Source organism: Onychostoma macrolepis, chromosome 04, assembly GCF_012432095.1.
Source record: "Onychostoma macrolepis isolate SWU-2019 chromosome 04, ASM1243209v1, whole genome shotgun sequence".
Taxonomy (NCBI): domain Eukaryota; kingdom Metazoa; phylum Chordata; class Actinopteri; order Cypriniformes; family Cyprinidae; genus Onychostoma; species Onychostoma macrolepis.
The window spans coordinates 19,535,308-19,557,616 of NC_081158.1; the positions used below are offsets into that span (position 1 = coordinate 19,535,308).

Consider the following 22,309-nt stretch of genomic DNA (forward strand, 5'->3'; position numbering starts at 1 on the left):
GATGGGGCGCAATTGGAAACAGATCTAATCTGGATTTGATGATATGGTGGGCAAGCTCAGAGAGAAGGATATTGAGCAAGAGCGAAAGCGAGCAGGCATGCTACAACAGCAGCCACGCAGCTGTGCACATTGACGATGATGACGATGGTATTTTTACGTGCTGTGGTTCGCTCTTATTGCCGTGGCTTTCGGTACGAGCTTCCTGTGGGGTTTGGCATCCCTGCATGTACCACCGCTGTCAACCAACTGAAACAAACAACACAGCCCGTCAGTCGCTGTTACTGTCTCTCAATTTGATCCAGCGGAGCTCAACCTATGACTTTTCAAGTGAGAAACGGATGGGAAACTTTGATTCGCTTTGATTCCAGTTCTGAATCTGGTTACTTAAAGAGGTCATGAAATGCAGTTTCAGATTTGAAATTGTTTCTCAAGATTAGTTCATAAAGTTTATCTATTATTATTATTATTATTATTATTATTATTATTATTATTATTTATTATTTATTATAATTTTTTTTTAAATTATTATTATTTTTTTTTTTTTGTACCAAACCAGGTCAGATATTTGTAAAAATGATCAGCCATTTTGCACAGCTTCAGTTATTTTATACTTCAAGCTGTACTTGAAACATTTCCAAATGCTTCCTCTACTCCATCCTCCCATTGTACTGTAAGCTCCTCGAAATATGCCAGCTTAGCTGAAGTTTTGTAATCACAATATCTGGGAGAAATACCCGTTTTTGGAGATCATAGGTGGCTCTGATGAGAAAGTTAAGTTTAGTTCAGCTGAGTTCCCTCCATTTCCCAGATATCACACCAGCTGAGTTCTCTCTTTTCTAGGTTCAACCAGTTAGTCCCTTGACCCTGCTTGGCCAGGGTCCTCCTCTCCTCCTCTCCTCCACCACGAGCTGTCTCTTCTGCCTTGAAGTTGCCTTATACCATTGATTTTAGATTTTGGGATGAGCCCAAAGCCTGCTCTCCCTTGTTGGACTTGAACAACCAAATCCCTGAAATGAAGAGCTGACCTTTTATCGTGCACGACTTCAATTGGATTCCACTTTTTTTCCTGCTGCCACCCGAGTAGCTGCTATTCGAATAGCGATGGCAATCTTCAGTCAGTGAGGGTCATAACCACTCTTGCTTTAGTACATTTTGAATTCTTCCATCAGATTTGTAATGGGTAGTTCCAGTTTGCCATTCCCGTACAGTCCCACAGCACTGTGGAAGTCTGAGCCACTGTTTGACTTGTGCGCTTATCACCCTTCTCCAGCTTTTCCACTTTGCTGAGGTGAATCTTGTACTCTGTTAAAGGACACACGAGTCTTGGGAGTCTTATTGATATGATTTGTGCATTTTTTTTTTGTAGTTGTTCAATCTGTCCAGTCTCTTTGAGCTTGCATCATACCATCTACCCAAACCTTTCACTGGCTTTTCTGAAACAGTTGATACAGGTAATTCCATCACTATGAAGTCTTTTATGTGACATTAACAATGCTTATACATTTACTGGGCTTGAGTTTCATCCTCACCTATGCTTTGAAGCTTTTCTAGAAGTCTTTTGGTGCAGGGGACTGTTGTCATAAGTGTTTTATCATCCATAAAGACTTATATCACTTATAACCACTGACCAAACTGTAGTTGTTCCCCTCCAAGCTGTTGAAGGCAAAATTGCAAATCTTGTATGTAATGGAGTTTGAAATTATTGTAGGAACTTTTAAAGAGCTCAAAGTTGTCCTCAGGAAAGAATTGAGGAACTTATCCAAAGGCGTTGGCCAGATCGAGAAACACAAAGTGCATTTAAATCATACTCCTTGTGTAAGAACTCACATCTTGCGTAAGACTTTTTCCTTCTCTACTGTAGCACCTCTTCATCATGTATTTCTCGTAAACCCATACCATTGATTTGTCTGTGCACCAAGTCTGAAGAAAAATGTATAGGGTAAACGTACCTATTAAGCTCACTTCCATTTTTGAGATCAGATTCTAAAAAGAGAAAATTTATTGTCCTACTTGATGTCTTAACCAATTGATATGTTTGTTACTATATACCTCCAATAATTTCAAGTCAATCAGATCATTGCACGCTGAGATATGGGTCTCCATGTGTGCACACTGTCTGGCGGCCATTTTGAAAGCTGTCTGAAAACTTTCACCAAAAGAGGAGCCACTTAAATGTGAATTTTTTTTTTTTTTTTTTTTTTTTTTTTTTGATGTTCAAGCCTTTTTATTTTGGGTAGGTTTCACTACTTGTCAACTTAAGGGATTAATGTTCAGACTTTTGCATGTTATAACCTGGAACTTGGATGTGGGAAATAATTACATTAGATCCAAAAGATAGTTTTAGCAACATAGCGCAGATGCTACAGAACTAGATGTATAAGATCGTGTGCTACGCTAATATATTACTTCACAGGCATTATCATATCAGGCAATATTTCCTGATCATAAATTTAGGGGTGTGGTTAAAATCTGTCTCGGTCAGTGGACTAAAACATACACCGTTTCAGTAGTGACATGAAAAATGCTGGATTTTTTTTTTTTTTTTTACATAGTTTCATAAATTACAAAAATATATTTTTGAACTTCTCTTTTTAAAAGAATCAAAAAGATGCTTTTAAAAACAATGGAGGAAAAAAATACAAACATTTTCAATATCATTTTCATAAGTTGGAATTTAGGGGTTAGGGTTCGGGACAGCCACCTCCCAATTAAAAGTACCCAATACAGTAGTCAGCATTTGAAGTGGATCAAAAAAGTTCATTAAAGTTGTCCTAATTCAAGATTGCATTTTGGTGTTAGAACAACTTTGAAAGGTTTTGATCCACTTCAAATGTTGACTACTGTATATAATTTTTTATTTTTTTTACTTATTTTAAATATTATTGTGGGTTTCAATAGATAATTGAAGGATCTTAATAAACGTACTATTTAATTACAGTAAATGCTTTTTAAATGTTTTTTTGGTTGTGGGACAGCAGTTTGCACCAGTTCTGTAGAATAGCCCATATACATACTTTTCAAAGGAAGCAGTGACTCACTACATCTAAGACAAAAGTACACATTCTGAGTGCCAAGTAAATGGCTTGAAACATACTGAAACATGCATGCGAGTACTTGAGTCAGTAAGATTTATTCCTGCGGTTGCAAAGCCATTACTCCAGTTCTTCAGAAATTAATCTAATGTGCCAATCTGTCAAGAACCACTTCTTTATCAATGTTGAAAACTGAAAACAGGGATGCTTTGTTTCCTATTACATATTCATTTATGGCCAGCCACAATAATCATCCTTGGCATCTAATGCATTGGATTGCTTGGATACATTAGTTCTTTGCAGATATGAGTTACAGACCATAATTAGCAAAATCATCTCATCCTTTAGATTGAGAGGAAATGTTGTTCTCAAAGGACTAATTGACAGGAAATGGACATTCTGATAAATTCATTTGGGAAACGGTCTATTTTCAGACAGTGTTGTACTGTGACTATATTTGGTAGCTAATGAAATCCACTGTGTTGTCAGATTTATGTCCAATATGGCAATAATTTGACCTGCCGATTTAAGAAAAGACAACTTTTGAGGTTTTAGATGTTTAGGGCGATCAAAAGATTCACAGATGTTTTGGTCTGGCATTCCTCTTTCTCACTGCGGAAAGAAGCGAACACGAACGGTCAGTTTGTCATTGGCGCAAATCAAACTCTTCTGAGGTTTCAGAGAAAGTACTATAATTTGATGCCGAAAGCACAGCTGGACTGCAGGAATTTTTCCTCAGGCCGAGTTCGAGAGTCTGCAGCGGAACGTGGCCGCTACATCTTGATTCCATCTTTAACATTTCACACACACCGTACACATAAGAGAGTGATGTCCTTTAAAGGGCAACACACATTTTTCTGCCTCATTTTAATGTACAGGGATAATTATGCAATTATTATAGGTCGAATTCCCAAACAGTATAAACAGCGTGGCTCTGCGGTGCTGTGAACAATTGTTTTTGTTAGAGCGACATGTCAACCTCTGGCTTTAAAGAATGGCAGATGGGGAAGGGTGGGGCGGAATGATAGGGAAAACCTGGCTCTGTTTGTAACGGGATAGTGGTTTAATACTTACTGAATCCTACGCAAAATATACAGTGTCCTGCACTATTTGAAAACCTACTAATAATAGTGATTTATTATTGTAGAATTGACATTTCAAACCTCATCACACTGCATACAAATTGCATAAAATTATCATCTTGGAAATCTAAAGCATGTAATGTAATGCATTATGTATATGTATTTTTGGATGACAAACTTGTATTTTTTTTAGTGCACACGTAAATATCAATAAATTATTTGAAAGTCCTCATGAGTTGTACATATGATTGTATTGATATGTCTTTTTGTCATATTTGGAATTTGACAGCCCATGTTCCCATTTGCTTCACTTATTGTACAGCAAAAAGCAGATTGGCCATTCTGCATGAGTTGGTTCCACTGAAGATTTGAAATAACATGAGATTCGATAAACAATGACAGAATTCTTGGTAAGCTATTCCTTTAAGGATGAGTGAAACATGCCAGAAATTTCCATTCTGCACTAATCACTCCACAGCCACAAAGCACAACATAAACACTATTAAATGCCTTTCACTCAGAGATGAATGGCTCTCACACATCCAGATGCCCCGTGACAGCCCTGATACTCCTCCAAATTATGCTGACAGACCTTGAGTGCAGGCTGACAAAGATTTTATGGCTGCATGTGTGCATGCTAAGAAATCTTACTCCGCGTGTGTGTAAAGTTGCACTGATATAGAAGTCATCCTGATAAATCAACTCCAAGCTGTCATTACATATAAACAGCGGTTGGAAGAACGTAAACCCCACCAAGTTTACCTCCCAGTATCACTCTATATATCTGAGATGGAGTAGTGAGTCTTTTTAGGCTGACCCAGGATCAGCTATACCCTAACAAAATCCAAAGCTCGAATAAGAGAAATGGCAGAAAAAAGCGTCAGACAAGATGAAGCCCGGAGCGATCCGTTCTGCCCCATCAAACTAACAGCTCACCACTAATGGAAACCTCAAGAGCTCTTTTAGACAAATAGTTTATAGAGGCGAAAGCTGTTAATCAACCATTTTTACGACCAAATCTGTTTCACGCTACATCGATCAGCTTAAGCGTCTGCCGTGATTTAGATTCGAGGGTCTTAAGAGAGGAATCAGGTGTCTGGATGAGGCCGGCAATCAGCGAAAGAAAACAACCTAAGTCCAAACCGAGCCAGAGACACGATAGAATCTGAGTGGATTTATGAGGTGCTTAATCAGTTTTCAAAAAGCTTTCAAACAAGCTGAAGAGCTTGGCATAAGCAAGCTCATCTCTGCCATTAAACTTCAACAGCCATTGAAGATGAGAGTACAGGCCAATTTTTAAAGACTTTTTATTTTTTTTATTGTATTGTGAAAGCAGGAAGAAACAGCTGTGTTCGAACGCCAGCTAAATGTGGCGAGCGCACACATCCTGTTTATTGTGCCTGGGTTGGTTTTGACGTCGACCACCCAAGGAGACTTGATTATTGAACCTCAAAACCTCTGTACCAAAACATGTAAACCTGTTTGTTTGTTTTTCTCCGTTGTCATTAGCTTCTGAGTTGCATTAGACTATTACATTGTGTGAAACACAGTGGTCCCCATGTAGTACAATGTAATTATTTTTTTCCTCCTTTCCAAAGATATTAGTTTTTTTTTATTTACACTTAAATCATCAAAATTCAACCGGTTTATGTTGATAATTGTTTGAATACCAAATCAGCATATTAGAATAAAATAAAACGATCAAATACAAAAACATTTTTTTTTTTTTATATAGCAATATTGATATTTTAGCACACGTGCCTGCATCCTGACATGCTGGTATAGCTCTGCTGCATTTGTGACCAAGAGAGGCCGTTTTTAAAAGCACTTCAGAACGTTGCAACAGTAAGCAGATAGGAATCCCTGAGGGAAGCACTTCTGTATAGTGTAGAGCGGGCGCTCCGCGTTCAGGATTAAGAAGGATCGCTCCACCCGACGGCATCACGGCGAACACACTAATCCACCCGCACAAATTTAGACCTGTCAGCGCGAGCTAATGCGAATGGCTGTCACCGGCCTGTTAGTTTGCTAGTTAGCTTTTTGATGTTCTTCATCCTTTAAGATTTTGGTGTCAGCACAGATTCAGGCAGCACTGAGTCAGGTGTGCTGATCAAATCCACAAAAGAATCATGTTAAGGTTGCGAATGTTTGAAGGAAACGTGTACGCAATGGGGAGAGTCAATATCATTAAACAGTGTTTTTGGGTAATAAGTTATTACTTTAAAAATAGCCTATAGTGAGGGCCTAAGAGAAGGGGGGGAAATGCTAGTGAAAAACACACTTCTGACTGTTTTGGGGTTGTGGTATCCTAAGCTGACACTGTGTTTTGTTCTGTTGATGATGACTGTAGATTAGAATTGGTTTTTAATGAGCAGGCCACTTCAATCAATTGAATTACTGTCATTCACAAAGCTGAACACATCCCCCATCCCTTGCATGTTCAGTTACGAAATGTTTTGCAAATTTCCATTCAGTCAGTGTAACACATTTTACTCTCAATTCAGCATTGAAATTGTCTGAAGATCTGTGAGGTAACCGTTTAAAGAGTTTGAGTTTTTGTTAGATTTTGCTGAACATGGAAGTCTGAGATGGGTGATAAGACACATTAGTCACATTAGGGGGCAGTTGTGGCCTAATGGATAGAGAGTCGGACCCAAAGGTCACAGGTTCGAGTCTCGGGTCCGGCCACCCAAGGACATTCACAGAGTTGTCCATTAGCCACTCTTGCTGTGTGCTTAGGTTCTTTGTCCTGTTTGAAGGTAAACCTTCTGCCCAGTCTGAGGTTCTCAATGCTCTGGACTAGGTTTTCATTAAGGCCATCTCTATATTTTTCTGCATTGAGCTCCCCTTCCACTCTGAGTCCACAGCATGATGCTGCTACCACCACACTTTACTGATGGGATGGTGCTGTGCAGGTGATGAGCAGTGCCTGGTTTCCTCCATATACAGGTGCTGGTCATATAATTAGAATATCATCAAAAAGTTTATTTATTTCACTAATTCCACTCAAAAAGTGAAACTTGTATATTATATTCATTCATTACACACATACTGATATATTTCAAATGTTTATTTCTTTTAATTTTGATGATTAGAGCTTACAGCTCATGAAAGTCAAAAATCAGTATCTCAAAATATTAGAATATTACTTAAGACCAATACAAAGAAAGGATTTTTAGAAATCCTGGCCAACTGAAAAGTATGAAAATGAAAAGTATGAGCATGTACAGCACTCAATACTTAGTTGGGGCTCCTTTTGCCTAAATTACAGCAGCAATGCGGCGTGGCATGGAGTCGATCGGTCTGTGGCACTGTTCAGGTGTTATGAGAGCCCAGGTTGCTCTGATAGTGGCCTTCAGCTCATCTGCATTGTTGGGTCTGGTGTCTCTCATCTTCCTCTTGACAATACCCCACAGATTCTCTATGGGGTTCAGGTCAGGCGAGTTTGCTGGCCAATCAAGCACAGTAACACTATGGTCATTGAACCAGCTTTTGGTACCTTTGGCAGTGTGGACAGGTGCCAAGTCCTGCTGGAAAATGAAATCAGCATCTCCATAAAGCTTGTCAACAGAAGGAAGCATGGAGTGCTCTAAAATTTCCTGGTAGATGGCTGTGTTGACTGTGGACATCAGAAAACACAGTGGACCAGCACCAGCAGATGACATGACAGCCCAAATCATCACTGACTGTGGAAACTTCACACTGGACTTCAAACAACATGGATTCTGTGCCTCTCCACTCTTCCTTTAGACTCTGGGACCTTGATTTCCAAATGAAATGGAAAATTTACTTTCATCTGAAAAGAGGACTTTGGACCACTGAGCAACAGTCCAGTTCTTTTTCTCCACAGCCCAGGTAAGATGCTTCTGACGTTGTCTCTTGTTCAGAAGTGGCTTGGTAGCCCTTTTCCTGAAGACGTCTGAGCGTGGTGACTCTTGATGCACTGACTCCAGCTTCAGTTCACTGCTTGTGAAGCTCTCCCAAGTGTTTGAATCGGCTTTGCTTGACTGTATTCTCAAGCTTGCGGTCATCCCTGTTGCTTGTGCACCTTTTCCTACCCAAATTCTTCCTTCCAGTCAACTTTGCATTTAATATGCTTTGATACAGCACTCTGTAAACAGCCACACCTTTCAGTAATGACCTTCTGTGACTTACCCTCTTTGTGGAGGGTGTCAATGTTCGTCTTCTGGATCATTGCCAAGTCAGCAGTCTTCCCCATTATTGTGGTTTCAAAGAACTAGAGATACCCAGAATTTATACTGTAGGGATGGTCATTTGTTCAGACTCATTCAAATGTAAATATTCTAATATTTTGAGATACTGATTTTTGACTTTCATGAGCTGTAAGCTCTAATCATCAAAATTAAAAGAAATAAACATTTGAAATATATCAGTCTGTGTGTAATGAATGAATATAATATACAAGTTTCACTTTTGAATGGAATTAGTGAAATAAATCAACTTTTTGATATTCTAATTATATGACCAGCACCTGTATGATGCTGAGGTTCATTAGACCAAAAAATCTGGTTTCTCACAGTCCTTTGTTCGACTGGGCCGTTTTTGCCCAGTCTGTTTCTTATTGTTGAATCATGAACACTGACCTTAATTAAGGAAAGTGAGGCCTGCAGTTCTTTAGATGTTGCTCTGGGTTCTTTTATGACCTCCTAGACAAGTTGTCGTTGCGCTCTTGGAGTAATTTTGGTAGGCCTGGGGAGGTTCACCACTGTTCCAAGTTTTCTCCTTTTGTGGATGATGGCTCTGATCATGGTTTTCTGGAGTCTCAAAGCCTTAGAAATGGCTTTATAACCCTTTCCAGACTGATACATTTCAACTATTTTGTTTCTCATCTGTTCCTGAATTTCTTTAGATCGCGGCATAATGTGTTGCTCTTTATGCAGAAGGGGCCAATTATTCTTTCACGTAAGGCCAGGCAGGATTGGGCAGCTTTTTCCCTTAAAGATAATACAAGTAAATACAAAATGCGCTTTTTAAATGATTTCATTGTGTAATATTAAAATTTGTTTGATTTTTGAATCTTTTAAGTGACGCATGCAAAAATTAAAAACAGGAAAGGGGGCAGAAACCTTTTCACGGCACTATATACACAGAGCCGAGTAAAATAATCAGGAAAAATATAGGTGAAGTGTAACTTCTGTGTGTAATGCTAAAATACCGGTTTTACAGGTATGAGCCGTAATGAAGGTAATAGTCACAATTATTCATTGAACATGTAACTAATTTCCCCCACAGGTATAATAAGAACGGAGTGGACCTGAATCGCAATTTTCCGGATGTGTTTGAGAGTAATACAGATCAGCAAAGGGAGAAGGAGGTCAGGGCTGTGATGGACTGGCTGAAGAAGGAAAGTTTTGTCCTCTCGGCCAATCTCCACGGAGGAGCAGTGGTGGCCAGCTATCCCTACGACAACAGCAATGGAGGTCAGTCGCTAATGAATCTTTTTTTTTTTTTTTTTTTAATTGATAGAGATTCATGTTAGATTAATGTTAACTGTATAAAGCTTACTTTATCATTTGAAATGAAAACTGTAAGTCCTCTAAATTTTCAATAGCATGAGAATTGTAGGGAAATGTTGTACACACAATGTAGTTTATTCTTGTTTGCTTTATAGTTTTTCAGCAAGTAAACTTCTAAATTACTATAAAAGCACCCCCTCTCCTCCAGGTGGTGGTACGTGTTTTTGCTGTGAAATGTTAGTGATTTTTATCAAGTAAATGTAAGAAGTTTTAAGAATGTAAGAATATTGTTATTAATGTTAGTAATATTTCAAGATCAACACATAGGAACTTAGGCTTACTTGATCATCCGTACATTTTTAGAAAATTGTAAAACATTGACCGATACGGTATGCTTTTGAGGAATGTTTGTTTACTTACCTCTGTACTGCATTTGCATTACATTATTTGTATGTACATTACTAAAACTGTGGATGTCTTGTATAGTTCATCTTATTTTTGGCCATAAATATCATCAATTGCACCAAATTCTATATGTTTGCTTAGTTTGGGCCTCCTAAATTTAATTTTTTTTTTTTTTAATTTAGATTTTTCCTTCCATTTGAGCTTTGTTGTATAATAGACCTTATGTAGTTCTGCCCCTTTTCAGCACTGCACTTGTTCTGTTCTGTTTATATTTCTAGATCATGAATGTAAGGTCGTAGTGAGACACTTATGACATCTGCTTTGAACATTACAATGCTCATGATATTGTGAAGTGCACATTAAGAAATTCTACTGTATCTTTAACAGCGATACCATAGAGCTACCACCAAAACAGGATTCTAAAGATGATTACACTCTTGTTTCTCTGGAGCATAAGATCTGTATGGTGTGTGTGTGATTTTAATAAAAGGCTGATGCATGGAATATGAATTTGTTGTCAGCAAGCACAGGCCAACAGTTTTGAAATTGATTTTGTAAATTGTGAACCTTTTTGATATAAACTCTTACGTCATGTATTTTATTGATTGATTTATTATTACAATGTTATTATTTGTGCCTCTTCATATGCTAGGCTTCACAGGGTTGAAGGCATGAATCAATATTGTGAGGTTTTAAAAGCTTCATGCATTTATGGTAATTAACTTACAGTAACAATCTGTGGGGCAGGCAGACCAGTGTTGTTTTTATTTTTATTATTTTTTTATCATTATTAAAAATATCATTGTGAGAAGCAAGACAAATGGTTGTCTGTAGTAACATGTAATTATAGACAAATATAGAGTTCAAAGTAATGAAGTTATTTACAAAATGCATAAGTTTAAACAACTGTCTTGATGATGAACAGAGATTCTGTTGAAGTTCTTTTGAGTCCAACGATGTAAAACTGTAATGTGATTGACTTTGTTTCAGGAAGCGAGCTGCAAGGAGGCCTCAGCATCTCCCCCGACGACGACGTGTTTGTCCACCTGGCAAAGACCTACTCTTACAGCCACAGTGAGATGCACAACGGAAACAGCTGTTACGACTCGCAGGGCTTCACCCACGGCATCACTAACGGATATTACTGGTATCCTCTACCAGGTAAAAGGGTTGCAAGCATCAGTTTAATAATTGTTCATGACAGTATCAATTAACAGTTACATACTCATGTATTGTTCTCTTAGGGGGAATGCAAGACTATAACTATGTGTGGGCGCAATGTTTAGAGCTCACACTGGAAATTTCTTGCTGCAAGTATCCTCCAGAGGCACACCTTCCCGACCTATGGGCGGCCAACAAACCCGCACTACTGGCTTACATGCAGCAAGTACACCTAGGTAGGCAGACAAAACATGGCTGTACACGGCTGTACCTGTGACATTTTCTAATTATATTTAGAGTATTACAATATATACACAGAAATGAAGGCATAGAACATTAACAATCGAATTGATGTGATGTAATGAAATGAAACGAACAATGAAATAAACGTATTTCTGCACAAATGTTACAGGTAACACTTTAGTATAGGGACTAGTTAGGACCGTAACTAGTTGCTTATTAGCATGACTATTAACAACATATTGGCTGCTTATTAGTACTTATAAAGCACATAATTCTGCATGAGCATATTCTATATCTCAATACCTCAAATTAACAAGTACCTTACTATTAATACGCAGCCAATTAAGATGTTGAGGCAAAAGTCATAGTTAATGTTTATTTTTTTTAATTGTGAGAATTGCACCTTTAAAATAAAGTGACCAAAAAAAAAAAGATCCGTTGTTATTGTTGTTTATTATTATTAGTATTATTAGTATTATTATTACTTGTGCTAATTATTGTTCAATGTACTTATGTAAGAGTTTATTTAAATTAAGACCTTTTGAGTTTCTGCGTGTTCATGAAATGCTGATAGTTGTATAAAATGAAATTGTAAAATTCTGATGAAGAGAACTGTCAGAGCATCTGTGGAGATGTTTACGGGTAGCATGTCATATAGCGAGACGGCAGGTGCAAAAAACACCATTGTCTAAGGTGCACACAACCATAGTGCTCATTCACATATGGCTATGCAGATTTTGCATTTAAGTAGCAGTGGTTTTATGAAGTACAGTAGTCTATCTCTTGATTTGATTATCCAAATTATACATTATATAAATATATACTATATAACACTATGTTAGTGTAGATGCCATAAAGGCTGGAATCTGTGTGTTGTCTGTATTGCATAAATCATAGGGCCCTATGAGTGACCGAACAAATTGAGCAAACATGTTTAAAATAAATAAATTCAAAAAAAGCGCATGTCACTTGATTATCATTTGAGCCTACACTCAATTATCCACTTTTTTTTTTTTTTTTTTGTCTGTAAAAGGCTTCTGGTGTCATTCGCCTCTAGTTGTTTTTAGCTTTACAAAACAGCTCGTTATGCTGCTTGAAACTGCAAAGCGGTATTTTTATTATTTTTATTTTTTAACCATATTTATTGGAATGTTTTGTCTTAATTGTAAAACACTGGTTTGTAGCGCATAGTTTACTGCACTTTGATATTCTTCTCATTATTCTTATTTCCCTATAGCAGCTAACGAATCGGAAGTCAGGTCCATTTACAGAAAACAGTTTACTTCCACATTGCAAAATAAGGTGGATAAAAAGATTAGGGCGGATGGATTATTGTGGCACAACAAGCATATCCTGTTACAGTCACAATTAAATTGTACAAACAGACACCATACCATCCCTGACCTTTAGCGACGGGACAATCCCACAGCTGAGTCACAGGAACAAAAGCACCGTCCACACCCAGAGTTGACACGACAGTCTCTGTAATCCATCCGCAAGCAAACAGCGGAATCGGAAACCAATACACGCGTCACCACACCTTTTAAACAACGGGGCAAAAAAAATTTAACTGGAGCAGCTAGTGTGTCGTAATACCTGACAGAGATCACTAAATTGTTTAGTCAAGTTGCGGTTGACCACTTTTAAGATGGGCTGTGCACCTTTTAAAAAGTCATTGACGTGTACGTAAGACAGTGACTTGCTGGCGTAACACCTCCTTAATGGATGGAGGTCATGCAGCTGTATGTAAAACATAGGAAATTAAGAAAACATAATTTCCATTTGATAAACACGTTCCCTCTGATCGCTGTCATGTTGTGATATTAGGTGGCTGCTTAGAGAAAAGAGGTCACCCCAAATATGAGGAAAAGTACCTTTATGAAAAGTGAAGTGAAAGATTTGTATGTTTTCTTTTCTTCAATTTAATATGTAAACGGTTTGGGGATTTTAACCAATAAGGCAACTGATTCTCCTCGGAAGAAAAATTATAAATTCTCCTAGATGTCGCACTTTGCATTCAGTTAACAGATCCATACGAATCATGCATGAAATAAGTTTATAAAGTCAAACGATAGCTTTGTATGTCTTTTATTAATTCGAAATGTTCTAGAATGGATAAACTTTGGCGTGGTAATGTGAGTTCATGATTCGATTCGTGCACAATGACTCTTTTGAGTCAATCTTTTAAATGAAACATTTATTTTGAAACCAGTGTGAATAGTTCACATTAAACTGGATAGATCTGGGGTATGTTTCCCAAGAGCATCGTTAGCGAACTGTGGTTGTTAAATTACATTGAACTATAACGACATTACTTGCGACCGTAGTTGCATTGGGAAACGAGCCCTGTCAATTTTGACTCCATAATCCTCTCTATGGAAAAGCGATTGCTAAGTAATCACTTAAAGTTTGTTCCATTCATTAAACAAATATATTGTATAACTTGGAGAGCTGTGCCAGTTGTTTTGGCTAATTTTATGATATGTTTCGTGTGTTTGGATTCGTTTTAAAGCTTGGAATGCAGCATGAAAAAGCACGGAATCCCATTCATTATATTCAAATTGAATTTATATTGATTGGTAGATTTAAATGACATAACATTTTTTTTGTTGTTGTTCATAGAAATGCTGTGGAAAATCTTGTTTTTGGGTTTTCTATTTGCATTTTTTAAACAAGACATTATTCCTTTGTGTTATATAGCTTAAGTATTTCAAAGTATTATAAAGTATTTAGATTACTCTGGTTTAGTAACTAATCTAACGAAATACATTACTGATTACTTTTTAAAGCATGTATTTTGTAATCTGTAGTGAAATACATCTTAAAAGTAACCTTCCCAGCCCTGTATATGTGTGTGTGTATATGTATATATATATATATATATATATATATATATATATATACATACATATACACACACACATACACACACACACACACACACAGACACACACACAGAGTGGGGCAGAAAAGTATTTAGTCATCCACCAATTGTGCAAGTTCTCCCACTTAAAAAGATGAGAGAGGCCTGTAATTTTCATCATAGGTATACCTCAACTATGAGAGACAAAATGAGGAAAAAAAAAAAAATCCAGAAAATCACATTGTAGGATTTTTAAAGCATTTATTTGCAAATTATGGTGGAAAATAAGTATTTGGTCAATAACAAAATTTAATCTCAATACTTTATATACCCTTTGTTGGCAATGACAGAGGTCAAACGTTTTCTGTAAGTCTTCACAAGGTTTTCACACACTGTTGCTGGTATTTTGACCCATAAGGTTAGGGCCAAAATACTTTCAACTCCCTCCAAAGATTTTCGATGGGGTTGAGATCTGGAGACTGGCTAGGCCACTCCAGGACCTTGAAATGCTTCTTACAAAGTCACTCCTTGCCCGGGCGGTGTGTTTGGGATCATTGTCATGCTGAAAGACCCAGCCACGTTTCATCTTCAATGCCCTTGCTGATGGAAGGAGGTTTTCACTCAAAATCTCACGATACATGGCCCCATTCATTCTTTCGTTTACACGGATCAGTCCTCCTGGTCCCTTTGCAGAAAAACAGCCCCAAAGCATGATGTTTCCACCCCCATGCTTCACAGTAGGTATGGTGTTCTTTGGATGCAACCCAGCATTCTTTCTCCTCCAAACACGACAAGTTGAGTTTTTACCAAAAAGTTCTATTTTGGTTTCATCTGACCATATGACATTCTCTCAATCCTCTTCTGGATCATCCAAATGCTCTCTAGCAAACTTCAGACGGGCCGGACAAGTACTGGCTTAAGCAGGGGGACACGTCTGGCACTGCAGGATTTGAGGCCTTTGTTACTTTGGTCCCAGCTCTCTGCAGGTCATTCACTAGGTCCCCGTGTGGTTCTGGGATTTTGCTCACAGTTCTTGTGATCATTTTGACCCCACGGGTGAGATCTTGCGTGGAGCCCCAGATCGAGGAGATTATCAGTGGTCTTGTATGTCTTCCATTTTCTAATAATTGCTCCCACAGTTGATTTCTTCACACCAAGCTGCTTACCTATTGCAGATTCAGTCTTCCCAACCTGGTGCAGGTCTACAATTTTGTTTCTGGTGTTCTTTGACAGCTCTTTGGTCTTGGCCATGGTGGAGTTTGGAGTTGGACTGTTTGAGGTTGTGGACAGGTGTCTTTTATACTGATAACGAGTTCAAACAGATGCCATTAATACAGGTAACGAGTGGAGGACAGAGGAGCCTCTTAAAGAAGTTGTTACAGGTCTGTGAGAGCCAGAAATCTTGCTTGTTTGTAGGTGACCAAATACTTATTTTACCGAGGAATTTACCAATTAATTCTTTAAAATCCTACAATGTGATTTTCTGGATTTTTTTCTCATTTTGTCTCTCATAGTTGAGGTATACCTATGATGAAAATTACAGGCCTCTCTCATCTTTTTAAGTGGGAGAACTTGCACAATTGGTGGCTGACTAAATACTTTTTGCCCCACTGTATGTGTGTGTGTGTATGTATATATATGTGTATATATATATATATATATATATATATATATATATATATATATATAAAAAATATATTTTTGCACAGGGGTGAAAGGAGTAGTGATGGACTCATACGGGAAGCCTGTCCAAAACGCCTTAGTGGAGGTAGAGGGGAGAAGAAACCTTTGTCCCTTCAGGACGGATCGTAATGGGGAATACTACAGACTGCTGCTGCCCGGAAACTACACCATCAAAGTAAGATCAGGCTGCCTTGTAGGGAATTTCATAACTGCTCAAAGTGTTAAGGAGTCATCAGTTTCAACAGTGTGATTTACTCTGTCTTGTTCAACAACAGTATCACAAAACGACTGTATATTTAGGAAAAGAGCAATTAGTACTTGGCATAGTTGAACCATAAGTGTTGGCCGTCTTCTCTGAGCACCTTGTGTAAGTGGGCTGTTTTCACATTCCTCAGTCCAGGAAATATGGTTCATTGGGGAGAAATGTATGTTTAAGCAGATTGTATTAATTTCAGGATTTCTTTCAGTGTAGCGTCTTTGCAGCATCAGTTATTTCACCCGCACAAGGATGCACTGCATTCTTTCACATTAGTTTATTATTGATGTTAGTTTGAGTAATGTAATCAAAGTATATAGGTAATTAACTCAATTGTGTTAAGTGTTAAAAGTCACCAATACCTTAAATATGAGCCTTAGCTGTGGTTTTGGGAAGGGAAAAAAAACAAGGATCCATAAAAGTGCACATTTTGGAAAAAGTAGTGGATTTTTGTAGGTCTAAAATATATAAATATGTATGCGTATATACAGTATCTCACTGAAGTGAGTACACCCCTCACATTTTTGTAATTTTTTATTTTATTAGATCTCTTCATGTGACAACACTGTTACACAAGCTGTACACTCACTACTTCAGTCTACATTTGTTTTCCCCTCAAAATAACTCAACACACAGCCATTAATGTTTAAACCGCTGGCCACAAAAGTGAGTTAGTGGGCCCAATTAGCCATTTTCTCTCCCCGGTGTCATGTGACTCGTTAGTGTTACTAGGTCGCAGGTGTGTTAAATTTGGTGTTATCGCTCTCAATCTCTTCATACTGGACACTGGAAGTTCAACATGGCACCTCATGGCAAAGAACTCTCTGAGGATCTGAAAAAAATTATTGTTGCTCTACATAAAGATGGCGTAGGCTATAAGAAGATTGCCAAGACCCTGAAACTGAGCTGCAGCACGGTGGCCAAGACTATACAGCGGTTTAACAGGAAAGGTTCCACTCAGAACAGGCCTCACCATGGTCGACCAAATAAGTTGAGTGCCCGTGCTCAGCGTCATATCCAGAGGTTGTGTTTGGGAAATAGACGTATGAGTGCTGCCAGTATTGCTGCAGAGGTTGAAGGGGTGGGGGGTCAGCCTGTCAGAGCTCAGACCATATGCCGCACACTGCATCAAATTGGTCTGCATGGTCGTCCCAGAAGGAAGCCTCTTCTAACGATGATGCACAAGAAATAATGGTGGCCACACAAAATATTGACACTTTGGGCCCAATTTGGACATTTTCACTTAGGGGTGTACTCACTTTTGTGGCCAGCGGTTTAGACATTAATGGCTGTGTTGAGTTATTTTGAGGGGACAGCAAATTTACACTGAAGAAATTACACTTTGCTACGATGTAAAGTAGTGAGTGTACAGCTTGTATAAGTGTTGTCACATGAAAAGATATAATGAAATATTTACAAAAATGTGAGGGGTGTACTCACTTCTGTGAGATACTGTATGTGTATATGTGCACTGTGTATATATGTGTCTGTGTATATTATGTACTGTATATATAAAGACACGCATACATTGTATATTTTGAAAATATTTACGTTTATATATTTATATTCATTTAAATTACATCATATAAAAAGTAAAATATTAGTCATGGCCAAAATATAGGCACAGTAGAAAAGTCAAATCTGATACAATTCCACACAGAACCCAAAAAAATGCACTGGACAAAATTATTGGCACCCTTAACTTAATATTTGGTAGCACCCCCTTTGGAGAAAATAAATGAAATCAATCACTTCCTGTAACTATGAATGACTTTCTTACACCCCTCTACTGGAATTTTGGACCAACTGTTCTTTTACAAACTGCTCCACGTCATTCAGATTTGAAGGATGCCTTCTCCCAACTGCTGTGTTGAGATCTCTCCACAGGTGTTCTATGGGATTCAGATCTGGACTCATTGCTGGTTATTTCAGAACTCTCCAGTGCTTTGGTTGTAACTATTTCTGAGTGCTTTTTGAAGTGTTTCGGGTCATTGTCTTGCTGGAAGACCCATGACCTCTGGTGGAAACACAGCTTTCTGACACTACGTTGTGCCCCAAAATTCTTTGGTAATCATCAGATTTCATGATACCGTTCACACAGTCAAGGCATCCAGTGCCGGAAGCAGCAAAGCAACCCCAAAACATCTTTGAACCTCCACCATGTTTGACTGTAGGGACTGTGTTCTTTTCTTTGAAGGCCTCATTTCTTTTTCTGTAAACAGTGCCATGATGTCCTTTACCAAATAGCTCTACTTTTGTCTCATCTGTCCATAGTACGTTCTCCCAGAAGGATTGTGGTTTTGTCACATACGTTTTTGGCAAACGCCAGTCTTGCTTTATGCCTTTTGTGTCAGCAGTGGTGTCCTCCTGGGTCTCCTACCATAGCGTCCCTTTTCATTCAGATGGTGACGGATAGTGCGAGCTGACACTATTGTACCCTGTGTCTGCAGATCAGCTTGAATTTGTTTGGAAGTTAATCGGTGTTCTTTATCCAGCATTTGGTGATTAATGAAAAATTACAACGGAGGAGTTGTCACCAATTTTGCACTTCGTTCACGTCCAGGGAGGATGGCTACAGTGCCATGGGCTGTAAACCTCTTGATGATATTGCGCACAGTGGACACAGGAACATTGAGATCTCTGGAGATGGACTTTTTCTCTCAAATCCAGATAACTCTTTACACATCTTTCTTTTCTCCGTGCTCAGTGTGACACAACACACAGGGAATCAACTTTTCTCCATTTTAACTGGTTGCAAGTGTGATCACTACATTGCCCACACCGGTTACTTGCCACAAGTGTGTTTAAATAGAAATTACAGGAACATCACATGCTTGAAAAGCAATTATTTCTTACAATTTCACACAGAACTCAAAAATGGACTGGACAAAATTGGCACCTTGGCAATTGTATCAAGTTTGACTTTTCTTCTGTTTTTTTTGTTGTTGCAGTGCAAACAAAAACACTAAGCACGTGAATACCAAAACATTTGCAATTGTAACAATTTTCTGAGATGAATGTTGCATTTTCTGACAGAATTGCTAGGGTGCTGATATTTTTGGCCATGACTATATCTATATATCTATCTATCTATATCTATATCTATATCTATATCTATATATATATATATATATATATATATCTATCTATCTATCTATATACATTATTTGCCCCTATGAGAGATTTCATTATTATTCAAATAATTCCAGAGTGTTGTTTTTATTTTTCAGCACAGCCTTTGTAAACACAATATGTCTTGGCAGTTGTTCTTGGGTCTTTGGAAAGAAAACTAGTGACAGTGGCAGGAAGCAAAAGATTTAGAAAACTTTAGAAACCTCTGTTGTCCACTCTGTGGATCCGTTCAAACGTCTTGATAGTACTTCTCACGGTGGTTCTTGACACTTAAATGCTTTTGTTAATGCTGACAAAGCTGGAGAAGCATATACACATTTATCAATGTTTTTCTCAAGTATAAACTTTTCTTTTTTTTTTTGGTCTTTGCCATTACGAAAGTACATATTTTAGTAGTAGTTTTGCAAGATGCTAATCTTCAGCTTCCAGTGCAATTTAAAGGCTTAGATGGTTAATTAGGCAAGTTAGGTTAGTTAGGCAAGCCATTGGACAACAGTGGTTTGTTCTGTAACTAATGAAACAGATCATTTCTTAAGGAGGCTAATAATATTGACCATAAACCATATTTTATTCCAAGCAAATTGAAACAAGGTTTAGATCTAGATAAAAAAAAACTTAAAATTCCCTAAATTTCCCTAAAGTTAAGTGTGATGGATTTTTTGTTTTTGAAGCCTAACAGATGTCTTTCACCTGCATAGAGCTCCTTTGACAGCATGATGTGGGTTGACGGCAACAATTACATAAATATGAAAGAACTGTAATTCCTGAACCTTTCCTCCAATTGTGATTTAGAGTATGCTAAAATGAAAGCTCAGAGGGTGCACTTTAAGCCCATAATCATTAACTGAAATTTTGAATGTGTCTCCCAATTTATTTATTTATATATACACACACACACACACACACACACATAGAGAGAGAGATTGTTTTAGAGTTAGTAGTTGTTGAGAATTAAGCAGTGCCTTATAACATAATGGTAGTTTACTTCATACGTGACGGCAGAAGGCACCTTTGTTTTTCCTTCTGATTGACATCTCTACACTTTTTGAACAAAGGCCTGACGTGGTGAAAGCTAATGGACGATCACAAGAAGTTTAGTTGAATAATTTTTTTTTTTTACTGTACTATTTCAAAATGTACATTTTGCAGTGTTTGTTAGCTGTATATTGTTACAGTTTGGAGTGAAGAGCATAGGTGTTTGAGTTATGTAAATTTGTATGAAAATATGTAATTGAATGCAAACTTACATTTTTTGCTTCAATTACATATTTTCATAAAATTTACACGCCTCACCAGAAACACCTAACTGAGCATGCTTGTAATTAAACTGCACTCCAAATTAAAACATTCTACAAACAATACACACTTTTGCAGTCAAAAACTGTCACACACAGGAACCACTGTACAGCACATCATATCAACAAATTCACTCTACATCATAAACATTGCCTAATACATACAAACAAAACACATGGGGACACGGGCTGCAGCCAATCTTAGACAACTGTAACTGGTCTGCTTTTTACAAAAATCACTCACGCAATATAGATGAATTGTGCCTATATACACAACTTAAACTTTTTTTTTTTTTTTATACAGACATTGAATAACGGCTTCAGTTACATCAATGTTGCTTCCTCTCTCCAGGTCACATACCCGGACACAAGACTCTCACCCAGACAGTTCAAGTGCCATATGGTCCAGACACATTCTCTGCACTCACACACAACTTCCTCCTGCAAAACAGTGACTACAGCTCAACAGCAACGCAACTACCCCAGTCCTGCACCACCTTGAATCTGGGAATCCAGGAGAGCGACAGTGCCACCCTGCTGCCCAGTGTGTTCACTACGCTTACCTTATTCCTCCTCCAAAGACTGCTGATGCTGTCCTGAGGGAGCAAAGACTCTTAAACATTAAGGACAAACTTATTTTTGCTTTTATTGCACATTTTCCTACCTTTTGTACAAAATCGTGACAACATATCTACAATTATCAAAACTGTCAACACCCATGGAGCATGTCAACAATATCCGCAACCCACTGTAGTCATTATTTCACTTTTTAGTGCCAAGTTACAAATCCTTGACCAAAAACATCAACTGCTTTACTTTTTCAAACTAGCCTTGTTTAACTTAATGCCGTCTCTTTTGAAATATGCTTTTCAATAGTAGAAGATACTATTATACTGATGAATGAAGAGTACACAAGTTGAAGCCTGTGTATGAACAAATATACAAAATGTCCTTGGCGGACAACATTTCTAGTCTTGACTGTAGCAGTTTGGAGTTAGCGTTTAAAGATTTGCAGATACTGTGTCAAGCTCATTACCTTAACCTCATTTCTACATTGACAGTCTCATTGCAGCTGTGTAACATGTGACAAAAAAGCCAAATGAAACCCAGTGCTCTTTCTACCTCACACGGTCTCACATTAAAGACTGACAGTGCCTTCAATAAACATGTCAAACGCAGGATCTGCTGTCTCCTTTTTCATAAGTCACATGCTGTATGCGTTCTTTAAAACATGCCGTTGTGTGGCCTTCTGTTTTCTATACAAATCCAATATCACCACATAAATATTACACACTAATCTCTTCAATTTCGTTACGCTATTATTAGAGCCACTGCAGTCATGCGGTTTGGAAAAACGCTTAAGCATTTTCTGTTTTCAGGATGACAGCCTTTCAGCATCCGCTGATTTGCACAAAAATGTCTACAAAGTAAAAACTTCTGAAAGCCACCCTATAATTATTATTACCAGACAACAGAGGAATATACACAACACTCTAGTATTGATTTCTGCATCAAATCAGTGCTTTTCCATAATTTACACTCTTATAAACAGTCATCATAAAATGAACCCCCCCAAAAAAACTACATTGAATTAATACATTTTAAAAATATATATTATTGTTATGCATCTTAAACAGATACCACAATCAATTAGCAGTCTTTATATGCTATTTTATCTTT

General features: G+C 37.8%; 1 protein-coding gene across 1 annotated transcript in view; it reads left to right on the plus strand.

Moving 5' to 3' along the window:
- The window catches only part of cpm (carboxypeptidase M), a 46,573-nt gene extending 24,745 nt beyond the window's left edge, over positions 1-21,828 (plus strand). Inside the window, exons 5-9 of the mRNA XM_058774081.1 lie at positions 9,368-9,555; positions 10,987-11,157; positions 11,241-11,393; positions 15,973-16,131; positions 20,982-21,828. Of these exons, the coding sequence (XP_058630064.1) occupies positions 9,368-9,555; positions 10,987-11,157; positions 11,241-11,393; positions 15,973-16,131; positions 20,982-21,229 (919 nt within the window). The 3' untranslated portion in view covers positions 21,230-21,828. The remainder of the gene's footprint in view (positions 1-9,367; positions 9,556-10,986; positions 11,158-11,240; positions 11,394-15,972; positions 16,132-20,981) is intronic.
- The last annotated feature ends 481 nt before the right edge of the window (positions 21,829-22,309 follow it).